This window comes from Rhagoletis pomonella, unplaced genomic scaffold (assembly GCF_013731165.1).
Source record: "Rhagoletis pomonella isolate Grant_MI unplaced genomic scaffold, Rhpom_1.0 Rhpom_scaffold_00001, whole genome shotgun sequence".
Taxonomy (NCBI): Eukaryota; Metazoa; Arthropoda; class Insecta; order Diptera; family Tephritidae; genus Rhagoletis; species Rhagoletis pomonella.
In genome coordinates, this window is record NW_023458555.1 from 52,646,425 (window position 1) to 52,658,485 (window position 12,061).

Consider the following 12,061-nt stretch of genomic DNA (forward strand, 5'->3'; position numbering starts at 1 on the left):
TAGTACATAGCTCGAAACCGGTTGTCTCGTCTAAAAGAAAGTATATTTTCGAGCTTTAGTTGTTTTCTGAGAAAACTAGTGTGTAGAGCCTCAATATTTAAATGCATAATCCCAAAAATTCATAATCTCAAATATTTATAAAAAGCTATTTTGTCATTAACCTGAATAAAAAAGTTATAAAAGTTATAGTATTAAATGCTATTGTATTAGTATTATTAAATAGAAAAAGTACTGTCTACTTTATTGCGAAGGGGCGATCTTTCGCCTCTCCGCAATCCCCCTGGCCCCGACACTACGTCTCTACGTCTAAATACATAGATTGTGCTTTTCACATTTATTTGGTGCTCTCATTTATGCTTATTCGCTGTTTTCATTTACCTTAATTGTTTTGTGTTTTTGCATTATAAACACAATTCAATCTACAGTAGATTCTACACCAAGTGCATGCATTTACATATGTGTTGAGTATGTATGTGTGTATGTGTTAGTGTGTTCTGCCCTGCAGGAAATGTGTCTAACTGTAAGCTAACTTTATGTTGATTAGGAAGGAGCTAAAAGTCACTTATCATCTGTATATAGTCTTTGACGAAAGCTAACTATATTTCTATGGCGATGACCGCGAAATAGTTAAGGGTGGTTTACCTCTACATTAGATGTAGTCAAGGGTTGTTACCTCCGCATTTGATACAACTAACTTGTAACTAACTACTTTTGGACATAAAATATCATTTGAAAAACAAAACATTTTTTTTAATTTTATTTTTTATTTACTTTATTTATTTTATTACATTTCATATTTGTTTCCATATTCTGCTGTAGGTGGTCCCATATTCGAACTCCGTCAGGCATAACTTCAAAATGATAATATGAAATTTCGATCTCCCTTTTATTTGTACTCAATTCGAAAAAGTATTTGCGAAGTGCAGGATATTTAAATAGAAACGCGTTTAAAGAAAACAATCTCGAGCCTTACTCCTGCATTACTTGTCCACTTGTTTTCGAGTTAGCTTCTTGTAGCTAACCACAAGTTATATATTTTATAGAAATCCCGCAAAAAAAGTTAACTACAAGTAGTTTATTTTTTATCAATTCATAATTTTTTTCTGCAGGGTGTTTATACAAAAATAAGTACATAAGTTGGTTCCCCTTCTGTTTTTATCTTGATAGCTTATTGGTGTGGTTGAATTTTATTCAATTTGCTAAAAACATAATTTGCAATAAACTTAAAATGTCCCTTCATATATGAACGTACATTACGTGTACGTACGTGTATACATTCATTTTGGAACTAGTATAATTTTATGGACACATGTATATGCATTAGGGCGGGTCGAAAATCTAATTTTTCTCAAATCCCTTGGTAATAGTGAAAATATATTGTATCATGAAGTGAACAACAAGCCTGCAAAATATTAGTCTTTTATTTTAATTGTAAGAGCCCGCGCATCGACCGCCAAGTGACCCACAGCACACCAGTCGAATAAGACCAATTCTTGTTAAAAATTCTGGGTCCAGTAAAAAGGGTTGTGCATATTATTAGATAATGAGTCCGTTAACGCAAAAGATAAAGTCGAATGTCATTTCTCGCAGCACTTTAGCTTGCCGTTAATCTCAAACTTATTTATTTTCAAGAAAATTTTAATTGTTCTCTTGGTAATTGCACTGGCCTATAGTCAAAAGATGTAAAGAACAGCATTAATATTGCTGGCGTGCATTTAGATCGCTAGTTCCAAATATTCTAATCTCTTTTTAATATTGGCTATAGTTTGCGATTTTTTGCAAATTTAGGAACAATTTCGGTAGCTCTAATAGAATAGCCATTATTTTCCATCATCGTGGAAAAATTTTGTTTATGCAAATGAGTATGGAAACACTGCACAGCACAACTTCTAATTAGTTTACTTATGTTTATGCATACAATTTAAAAATTGCAAATACAGCAAAATGACAAAATATTTTGTTTACACTTTTTTTATTTTAAAATAATTGGTTTATAATCTGAACGATTTTCATCATATTATTATCATAAATCAGTAACAGTAAGTCTCGCATTAAATTTGTTAATTATTACGTACCGATCGAGTAACATTTACCAAAGTTATATCGAAAAACTTAAGTGGATTTCCAGTTTTTTTCTAAAAAAATTTCTCTTCAATTGTATAAATAACCTTTAAATAAAAGAACCGGATTACAGAAAACTGTGCGAGTGACTTTTTTCGTTAAAGCTGAATGCAAAGCAATATCGTCCAATTGGAGAGTTCTCAAAAGGATTTCCCAGGATATGTTAAAGACTATTGCGTTTACCTACAGACACTTTTTCACATAATGGAATTAACTAAAATATTTATGTATATCTAAACACTTATTGCACGTCCCCTACTTTCATACAACGGCAAATTTAGAAACCGCGAAAAATGTGCTTCTCTGGTGACTAATGAAACCATTCCGCACTAATTTTCAATACTGCATAAATAGACTTGAAGTGGGCGTTTCTCACCCTAATTGTATTATGTTAATGTATGCAAATACTTATATGCTTGAAACTACTATTAACTTGTCAAACGATTCCTATTCTTTGACAATATATTCATTCACCACGATCTTGAAGACTGACCAAATCGGCGAGACCAAGTCCATGGTAATTTTAATATTATATAAACATCCGAAAATATTAAAACGTTTGAAATAAATCTGGTCTCACTTTTTTGTATTTTTCACTTGTTTGCTGAAGTAATGAAGAATTGGAAATTCATAAGGGAAAATTATAGTTTTTGTAAGTTTTATCTTAATATCGTAAAAACGTATAGACTTATTGAAAAATGATAAATGAACGTGAGGTACTAAATTTAATAGCCCTTAATATAATATATCGTTCCGTTCATAACAATAACGCATTCCATAGATATTTCAATCCAAAGTTTCATTTTCAACATTTATCCACTTTGATTCAATTGCGCGGGCTAAAGATAAGTTTTAAATTAATCTTTCTTGGCCAATAACAATTGGCTTAGACCTAAGACATCATAATATTACGATTACAATGCGGTCAAATGACTTTTATTTTCCCCCATACAAAATCGACCCAGCCTAATATGCATACATATATGTATGTATAAATGAAAATATTGCTCCTCATCATTCTATAGAATCACCTATTCCTATTAGAATTATAGATTTTTGGGCCTACAGGACGCCACCCGAAATACATGGTGAATACTTAGCAGATTGTAGTTCATTTTTACGAGTAAACATGCACTAGGATAATTGACTCGGTTTTTCCAAACCGATTTCCACCGTTTTTATACCCGAGCGCACTTGTGCACAAGGGTATTATAACTTTGTTCACATAACGGTTGTTTGTAACAGGCAAAACGAATCGAGATAGATATAGACTAATGTATACATAAATGATCAGAATGAAAAGAGAAATCGATTAAGCGGTGACTGTCTGTCCGTCCGTCCGCCTGTGCACACGATAACTCGAGTAAAAATTGAGATATCCTAACGAAACTTGGTACGTGCACTTCTTTCGGGCGTAGGACGGATTGGATTGAAAATGCGAATGCGAAATGCGAAAACTGCGATATTTTAGTAACTACTGAAGATTATTCACTCAAAATTGATATTTACAATAATTTTTAGACGAAAAATAAGAATATTATACATTTTTGGAAAATGGGCGTAGCCACGCCCACTTATGGATACATGGGTATATCTTGGTAACCGCTGCACAAATTTCTTCCAAACTTGGCACAGTTGTTAGTCTTGCTACAGCATACCCAATGGCCGAAAATTTTTAAAATCGGACAATAACCACGCCTACCTCCCATATAACCGTAATTTGGAGAAATGCGAAATCTTCGATACATCAATAAATATTAAAGCTAATTTACTCAAAATTTATGCTTGCAACAATTCTTTACCAAGAAATACGGTTATGATAAAATTTTGGAAAATGGGTGTGGCACCGCCCACTTATGATCACATATATGTATCTCGGTAACCGTTCTACCAATTTGTACCAAACTCGGTATGATTATTGTGCTTGCCCCATAGAAGCAAAACGTTGAAAATTATTGGAATCAGATTCAAATTACGACCACTTTTCATATAACGGCAAATTTCAGAAATGCTTGAAACTTCAATATTTCAAAATTTAAGGACGCTAATTTACTCAAAATTTATACACAGCGGCTCCGCCCGAACTTAGACTTTCTTACTTGTTTTTGGATAAGTATGTCGCATTTGATTTCAATAAATGAATGTTTTTTACGTTTTTGGCCGAGGTTCTCCTCCAAATCGTGTTCTCTTTCTTGATGTTGTGACAAATCTGGAGAGATCTTCACTTTTACTGCCACTCCGAAGAAGCTTTTTTTATGGCAGCGGTACACTCGGAGGTGTTTTATTGTCCACCAAGGAGCGACCGCTGTTTGAAAAAACTTTTTTTTATGTTGCTGTGACCGGAAGTTGGACCATGGGCCTTCCAAACGGCAGTTGGTACATCTGATGCCTCGGCTACGGCGGCAAGAGCACATTGCACAAATTGCAATAATTTAATGTTCAAATAAGACCAAACATAATTTTTTTTTGTGATCTAAAAGCAAACGTTGAGCTTATTTTGTTTTCCTCCTTTCTGAATAAAAGCTATCTTTATTTTTAATAGTTTCTTGGTAATTTTTAATCATGTCTTCATACCGACATAGGCATTTTCACTTTATGAAATCTCTGTAAAAAACGGTTTATTAGGTTTTTTCTTAATTTCAAAACAGGGAACCGTTTTTTTTTATTGTGATTTTTCGAATAACTCGGAAACTGGTTGTGGAAAAAAGCCGAATAATCAAATACTCTAGTATACACATATCGCAAATTTGCGGTATGAGCGTCATAATCCGAAAAATACATAATAAACAAGTAATTTTTAGCAAAAAAAAAAACCGACTTCAACTCTCATATAAAAAATATATATATATATATATATCTCATGATCCACTGATCGGATCTTAACCAGATTAGTATGGGACCACCTCTGGGACACTACCTTTCCGATGCAAAAATAATTATCGGTAGAATCTGTTGACGTGGTCCAAAGTTATGCGGTAACATAAAAAAAAAATATTCCGACGAACTGATAACCTCCTCCTTTTTTGATAGTCGGTTAAAAATTAAGTATGAAGAAATTACTGCTACTTGCTCTTCTACATATGTTGTTTAAAAATTTCTTATGTAGCTGTACCGATTACCAGTAGCTCACTAAAACAAAATATGTATTAATTTTTACACGGTGAGTGTACTTATGTAAATTCATAACTTTAAAGCTGTATTTCTCCAGTTTTTAATTTTTTGCACTTTGACACTCTTGCAGCAAATGTGCGATATGTATTTGGTACTAGCAATTGTTTTGGTACATGGTATTTGGCTAATAAAATGAAAATGAGCGCTTATTTTCTAACGTTTGTTTTCTATTTGTTGTACATTTAACTCAAACGCTAAAGATTGTACAACATCAAATTTGAAATGACCGCCAATTGCCTTCCAGCAGCAGCGAAGTCGGTTGGGCCACTTTTCGATAGTAGTACGCGCTCCATGCATTGGAAATTTTTCTCAGCGGCTGCTGTGGTGTAGTGGCCAGGTTCAGACTAACATCAAAAAATAAAAGAAGAAGGCAATGACAAACCTAACAGGGTATTTCTTCTGATGTGGTATCATCAAGACGCACGCCAGAAGCACGAGGAGAAGCTCGGCCACACACTAGAATATTGTGTAAGCGCCAAACTATTATTATCGTGTCACTAAGAAAAGAGTTCGTTAAATATATTACTCTTAACACAGGATTTGGTAACTATAACCAAATAATGTAACTACAACGAAATCATTTGTTGAAAGAACCATAGTTAGTTGACCTAACTAAACTCTCTTCTCAGAGTTACTTATAGTAGTATTAATACATTGTAAAAATACACCTACTCTCCAAATTTTCAGTCGGGTAACTCAAAAATCTGAGTGACTACACTCAGAAAAAACCGTCAACTAAATATATTTCTCTCAACACATGATTTGGTAACTATAACCAAATAATGTAACTATAACCAAATGATGTCTTGAGATATACAGTTAGTTAAGCTGACCAACCGTCTTCCTTTGAGGAGGATTGTGCCCTTGAAACGTGATTCGCCCTCTTCAAAAATTGTGTCCTTGTTTGTCCTCCTTTTGAGCAAAAATGTCCTCCTTGTCGTCATTTTTCAACTATTGCCAACCTTATGTCATTCTGTTTGCCAGATATGTGTATCACTGGCAATATTTGTGTACGGGTATTTTCCATCTTGATAATAGATTTTGCAAGATGGATTAAAATAAGTGTGTTCGTTGAATTAGAGCGCAAATCTGCTTAAAAAATTGTTTGGGTTTCCCCTTAAAAATCTAATTAGCAATTTGGGTACGTATAGGTACCACACTGCCAAAAAATAATAAAAAATTTCATTACGAACTTTTTTCGAGAAGATTACTTCTATAATTTTTCTAAGCAGTACCGTGCATTTCTAGCGTCTATTGGTTTTTAAATAAAAATTCTATTCTAAATTAAAGAATTTGAGGGTTTTCATGCACACTGCTAAAAATTCTAACATGTAAGTACATGTCATCAGTAAAAATAACTCTCGATGTGCTGGAAAAGAACCAAAGGATTTATCTTAGATTTGTTTTATATGAGAGAAATTGAACAACACTGTCAATAAAAAAAATTGTCTGAAATCAACGGTAATATTTTTCGGTCTTATAATTATGCAACACAGTGTACTATTAACTTGTTTGTCTTGTGTTTAGATCAACTTTGAACTGTTTTAGCTTTTTTAACAATGTTAACTTATTTCTCATAGGTCTATCTCCTCTTCTTCTGGTACTTCCAAACATCGGGCCAAATTTTAATACCATTTCATGTTCACGAAAGGTATAAAAATGTTTAATGTTTGCAAATTGAAAAATATTAAATCAGTATTTTCTAAACAATTTTACAACGAAGGATAATTTGTATCAAATATATGGTCATTTTAAGGATATCTTCAGAGAAAAATATATAATATCGTAAGCTTCTAAAAATGTTTTATTATTTCGTTTCCTGTTTTTGTTTTTATATTGCAGAGCCCTTTGAAAAGCCAACAATTCTGTCATCAAACAATTTGACAACTGCAATACCGCAGATAAGCGTCAAAAATAAAAGAAGTAAATCCATCAACAGTAACAACAGCGAGACTCCACCGCAAGCCTGAAAATACACCAAAGTAGCAACAATATTTCGTCGGTTGTATGGTTGCATCATTTAGATATTTCCGCTCCAAAGGTGATTGTCACATGAAATCGCTCAGTGGATCATCGCAGCGGCGCAAAGTAATCAAACATCAAACGTCGAACACCAAATGATAAACGGGAAAAACACATGTTGCTTCCAATCCAAAAAAGTGCGTGCAAATGCAAAGCCAGCAACAACAATTGTAGTAACTAGAAGTAGAACAGCACCCAACAACAAGTACAGCTTCTCTAAGTGGTAAAGAAGCAGTAATAAATTAAAAGAAGAAATAGAAAGTCTCAAATTAAAAGAAACTAAAGTGGATTTCCGGTGAATCAAGAAGTCATCCGAAGAACTAACAACGCGCGCTCAAGATGCTAAAGCAGCCGAATGACGAAACCATATTCACAACACATGTGTCAACGTGCACCCCTTGCGAGGCATTTACAAAAATAAACAGGCGGGTGCAACTAAAAATGGATTCAACACGCGACACACCTACAAACATTGCAAAAACAACGAGTACAGTGCACAACAAGACTACAGCAACAGACAGCCACAACCACTCGGGCTGCCGCTGGAGGCAAAGTACGGGTGCCACGGTCATAGACTCCGACAAGACGAGCCATAAACCACAGCATCGTCACATAAATTTCAAAAATAGACGCCATCGTCGCAGCGAAGTTGCCACAGCAACCAGCAGACGAACATATGCGTTCAGTAGCCGCGCAGGAATAGTCATACGCGCAGCTACACCCGCAATGGCTGCATTTACGGAACTCTTTAAGCTATTCACTTTCAGTATTCTTTTGTTTTGTATTTTGAATCGGCTCGATCCGGTGTTTGCCCGGAAGCCCACTTCACAGGAGCTAAACGATTACGACGATAGTATATTCGAGGTGCAGAAGCGTAGCGAACAGGATGTTAATGCAGAGACAGCAGCTGAAAACGGCGACATCGACGGCATTGGCGGCGAAGATGGAGGCGGTCAGGCGAGGAACGGTAGCAAGTCAATCCCGGATTTCGCACCACGCTTCAAGTCGTCAAAGCCTCCTCCGAATATATACTCAAAACCTTCGGGCAGTTATATACAGTTAACATGCCCGGCTGTTGGTAAACCAGAGCCAAACATCACGTGGACGCGCAATGACACAAAGATCAACCGTCATATGGGACGCGTTAAGAAGTCAAAATGGGCTATCAACATGGAGGATCTGGTGCCTGAGGACTCTGGCGTATACAAGTGCAGGGTGTGTAATTACCTGGGTTGCATTGAACATGCAACAAAGCTGATCATCAGTGATCGCGTCAACCACAAACCAATCATACTAAAAGCTCCAGCTAATCTAACATTGCCCTTAAATGCAAGCGGCCAAATGGAATGTGTCTTTCTGTCAGACCTTTACAGCAAGAAAACGTGGACTTTCACGCCATGCAACAAGACTGCATGCTCGAAGAATTACACCTTTTTGAAACACGCTGAAGACATAGACATTTTGAATTTTACGAATGTCACACCTATTAATGAAGGCTGGTACACCTGCATCGAAATGAATGGCCTGGGCCAATCCTACAGCAAAGCCTACCTGCATGTGCAAGACCCGAGTGTACGCGCTGTAGCGAAATTTATGCACGGATATGAGATTTGGGGTGTCGTGGCCGTCATGGTGCTACTGGGGTTGGTCTGCATCACATTCTTCGTATATGTGTTGCGCAAAGTTAAACACGAAAAGCTACTCAAACAACGCATTGAAACAGTGCATCAGTGGACAAAGAAAGTGATAATTTATAAACCGCCAAGTGGCGATTCCAGCGGCTCGATGGACACCATGATAATGCCGGTGGTGAAAATCGAAAAACAACGCACAACCGTGTTGCAGAGCTCCAACTCGGAGCCGGCACCATTCAATGAGTATGAGTTCCCGCTGGATTCGAACTGGGAAATACCGCGCTCGCAGCTGATACTAGGCGCTACACTGGGCGAAGGCGCTTTTGGCCGCGTCGTCATGGCCGAAGTGAATAACTCTATTGTCGCCGTTAAAATGGTGAAAGAAGGACACACCGATGATGATATTGCAAGTTTAGTGCGCGAAATGGAAGTTATGAAAATCATCGGTAAGCATATCAATATTATCAATTTGCTTGGCTGTTGCAGTCAAAACGGCCCACTTTACGTGATTGTTGAGTTCGCACCACATGGTAACCTAAAGGATTTCCTCAACAAAAATAGGCCGCTATCTGCAGGCACACTGAAAGATTATGGCGATCAACAGCATCAGTTGCCGCTACCAAAGCACATTCTAACCGAGAAGCATCTCATTTCGTTCGCCTTCCAGATCGCGCGCGGCATGGAGTACTTGGCATCTCGGCGTTGCATACATCGCGACTTGGCCGCGCGCAATGTATTGGTTAGCGATGACTATGTCATGAAGATTGCTGACTTCGGTTTGGCACGCGACATACAGGACACCGACTACTATCGAAAGAATACCAATGGTCGTTTGCCCATCAAATGGATGGCGCCAGAATCGCTGCAGGACAAATTCTATGATTCGCAAAGTGATGTCTGGTCTTATGGCATACTGCTCTGGGAGATTATGACTTTTGGTGCACAACCATATCCCACCATCATGTCCGCCGAAGAGCTTTACAGCTATCTGATGTCAGGGCAGCGTATGGAAAAACCGCCTAAGTGCTCACTGAACATTTATATGCTAATGCGTCAGTGTTGGCATTTCGATGCCAGCGCGCGACCCACTTTTGCTGAGATCGTCGAGAACTTAGACAAATTGCTCTTGGCAAATGAAGATTATCTGGACGTGGCCGTGGCGAATCTGGAAACGCCCCCCTCATCTAGCGACGAAGAATCGGATGTTGAATCTCTGCGCTATCACTACAAATGAACTATACGTGGTAGTGCGGAGACTGTGTATCCAAAGGTTGTATGTAAATAGAAGCACAATGGCGTTTACGAAATCCGTGCGCTGTCACACACACACGCGCACTCTTTAGAATTAGCTAACGAAAGTATTTAAACACTCGACATTATGCGAGCTCAAACTACTTGTAAGTGTAACAGTTAAGGCTTATGTAACTACATATGTATATTCTAGTTATTACGTAACAATAGATATCAAATAGTATAAAATCTCTAAGGGCGCTGTTAAGCAGACGGTCATATGATCCCCGGTCACGGAACTTTTTCTCTAATTTTTTCCATTTTTACTCTCTTTGCCCAACATGATGTTCTGCAGAGGGTCAAACGACCAGCGTACTTCTTTAGCTCGGTTGCATTTCTTTGGTATATTATTTTACTATATTTTAAATATCGCACACTAAATCAAAAACCGTCACAACTCAAAAAATCCTAAATGTTCAGCAGAGGCAAAAAACTGTTGATGCTGCGCAATCGACGCAAGCAAAACTAAGAAGTTTTAGTAGTATTTTTCCAGTTAAAGAAGATAGTGATGAAGAAAAAATGTTCGCGGACGTTTTATGGAAAAAAAATAAATTTTGACAAATTTTGTGTTGTACCGGTTTTTTATTTAGAGTGCGATATGTGTTATGATATGACGTAAAAAAATAAGAAATGGCATATGTATGTATGTGTATAAAAACATGTCAAAAGCAAACAAAACAAGAGTTGCTATCATTAGGTTTATTCTACATATGTACATATGTATGTACTACTTTGTACACATCTGCAGCAAAGATGTAGCATTCTGCTACTAAAAGGAGAAATGGTATGAAAAATACTCCATGCTCCAATACTCATGCGTTCAGTTCTCTCGCTCGCTCTTAATTTTTTCGTTTTGCAGTGAGAGCAACAACAATTGGTGACCAGGGATCATATAATCGCCTGCGTAGCATCGCCTTAAGTGAGAAAATTGAAGAAACCAAAGGTAAAATACCAAAAATTAGTTAAGAAACAGGCTACAATGGCCAATTGTGCAATCCGCAGCTCAAAATAATTTACAAATATCTTTGTACTTGTATGTCTTAAACCTAATACCATTGTATCCTCCGGCAATTAAATTTGTATTTCATGTATGTATGTATTTCTATTCATTTGTAAGGTATGTAAGGACATACTCATACTCCATAAGACTAACTGTGCTAAAAACTGGTGCAACAAAAATAGTGATTAACGTATCCATGGACTCCTCCTTCCCCTATAAAGTATGTTATGGATAACATATTCTCCTTCTTCCATTTGATAATTCGTATGTATCAAATTATATTGATAAGCATATCGTAAGCCACGATTTTGTACTGAGCAATAGCTATTTAATGTCCATAAAAATCCCAAGCATATGTACTATATACATATCTATTTACATACGTATGTACATAAATACCAATTTCATACATACAAATTCAAGTATTTACTCGTATACATAAACATATGCATGTATTTTTGTATATTCGCACGCAGCTACGCCTCATAATAAGGGCCATTTTCTAATGTAAGCAGTAAAGTTGCCTTTACTAACAGGGCAGATAAATTGTTCCTCACTTTAAAGTGTTTTAATTTTCTTATCTTACCGGTAAAAATAAATTTGTTATTTCGTAGAGTGAAACTTCACTACAGTTCCGAGAGTGAAACTTCACTACATTCGTCATATAATTTCAAAGGTTGGCAATGCAACATAAGCAAATATAGAGCAAGAGCAACTGTTAGCAAAAAACCAAAACCTTTGGTTGAAATATCTAATATAGCTGGCTCATGAACCAAAACCAAACCAAAATTTAAAGTTGGGTACAAATTTTAAAGGTTGCATC

At 36.5% G+C, this 12,061-nt stretch overlaps 1 protein-coding gene across 2 annotated transcripts in view; it reads left to right on the top strand.

The window, feature by feature from the left end:
• Nucleotides 1-11,664, top strand: part of LOC118746177 (fibroblast growth factor receptor homolog 1) — a 28,897-nt gene extending 17,233 nt beyond the window's left edge. For both annotated transcript variants that reach the window (XM_036479982.1, XM_036479989.1), the window contains exon 2: nucleotides 7,135-11,664. In XM_036479982.1, the coding sequence (XP_036335875.1) occupies nucleotides 7,654-10,182 (2,529 nt within the window). In that variant the 5' untranslated portion in view covers nucleotides 7,135-7,653 and the 3' untranslated portion in view covers nucleotides 10,183-11,664. The remainder of the gene's footprint in view (nucleotides 1-7,134) is intronic.
• Nucleotides 11,665-12,061: the final 397 nt, after the last annotated feature.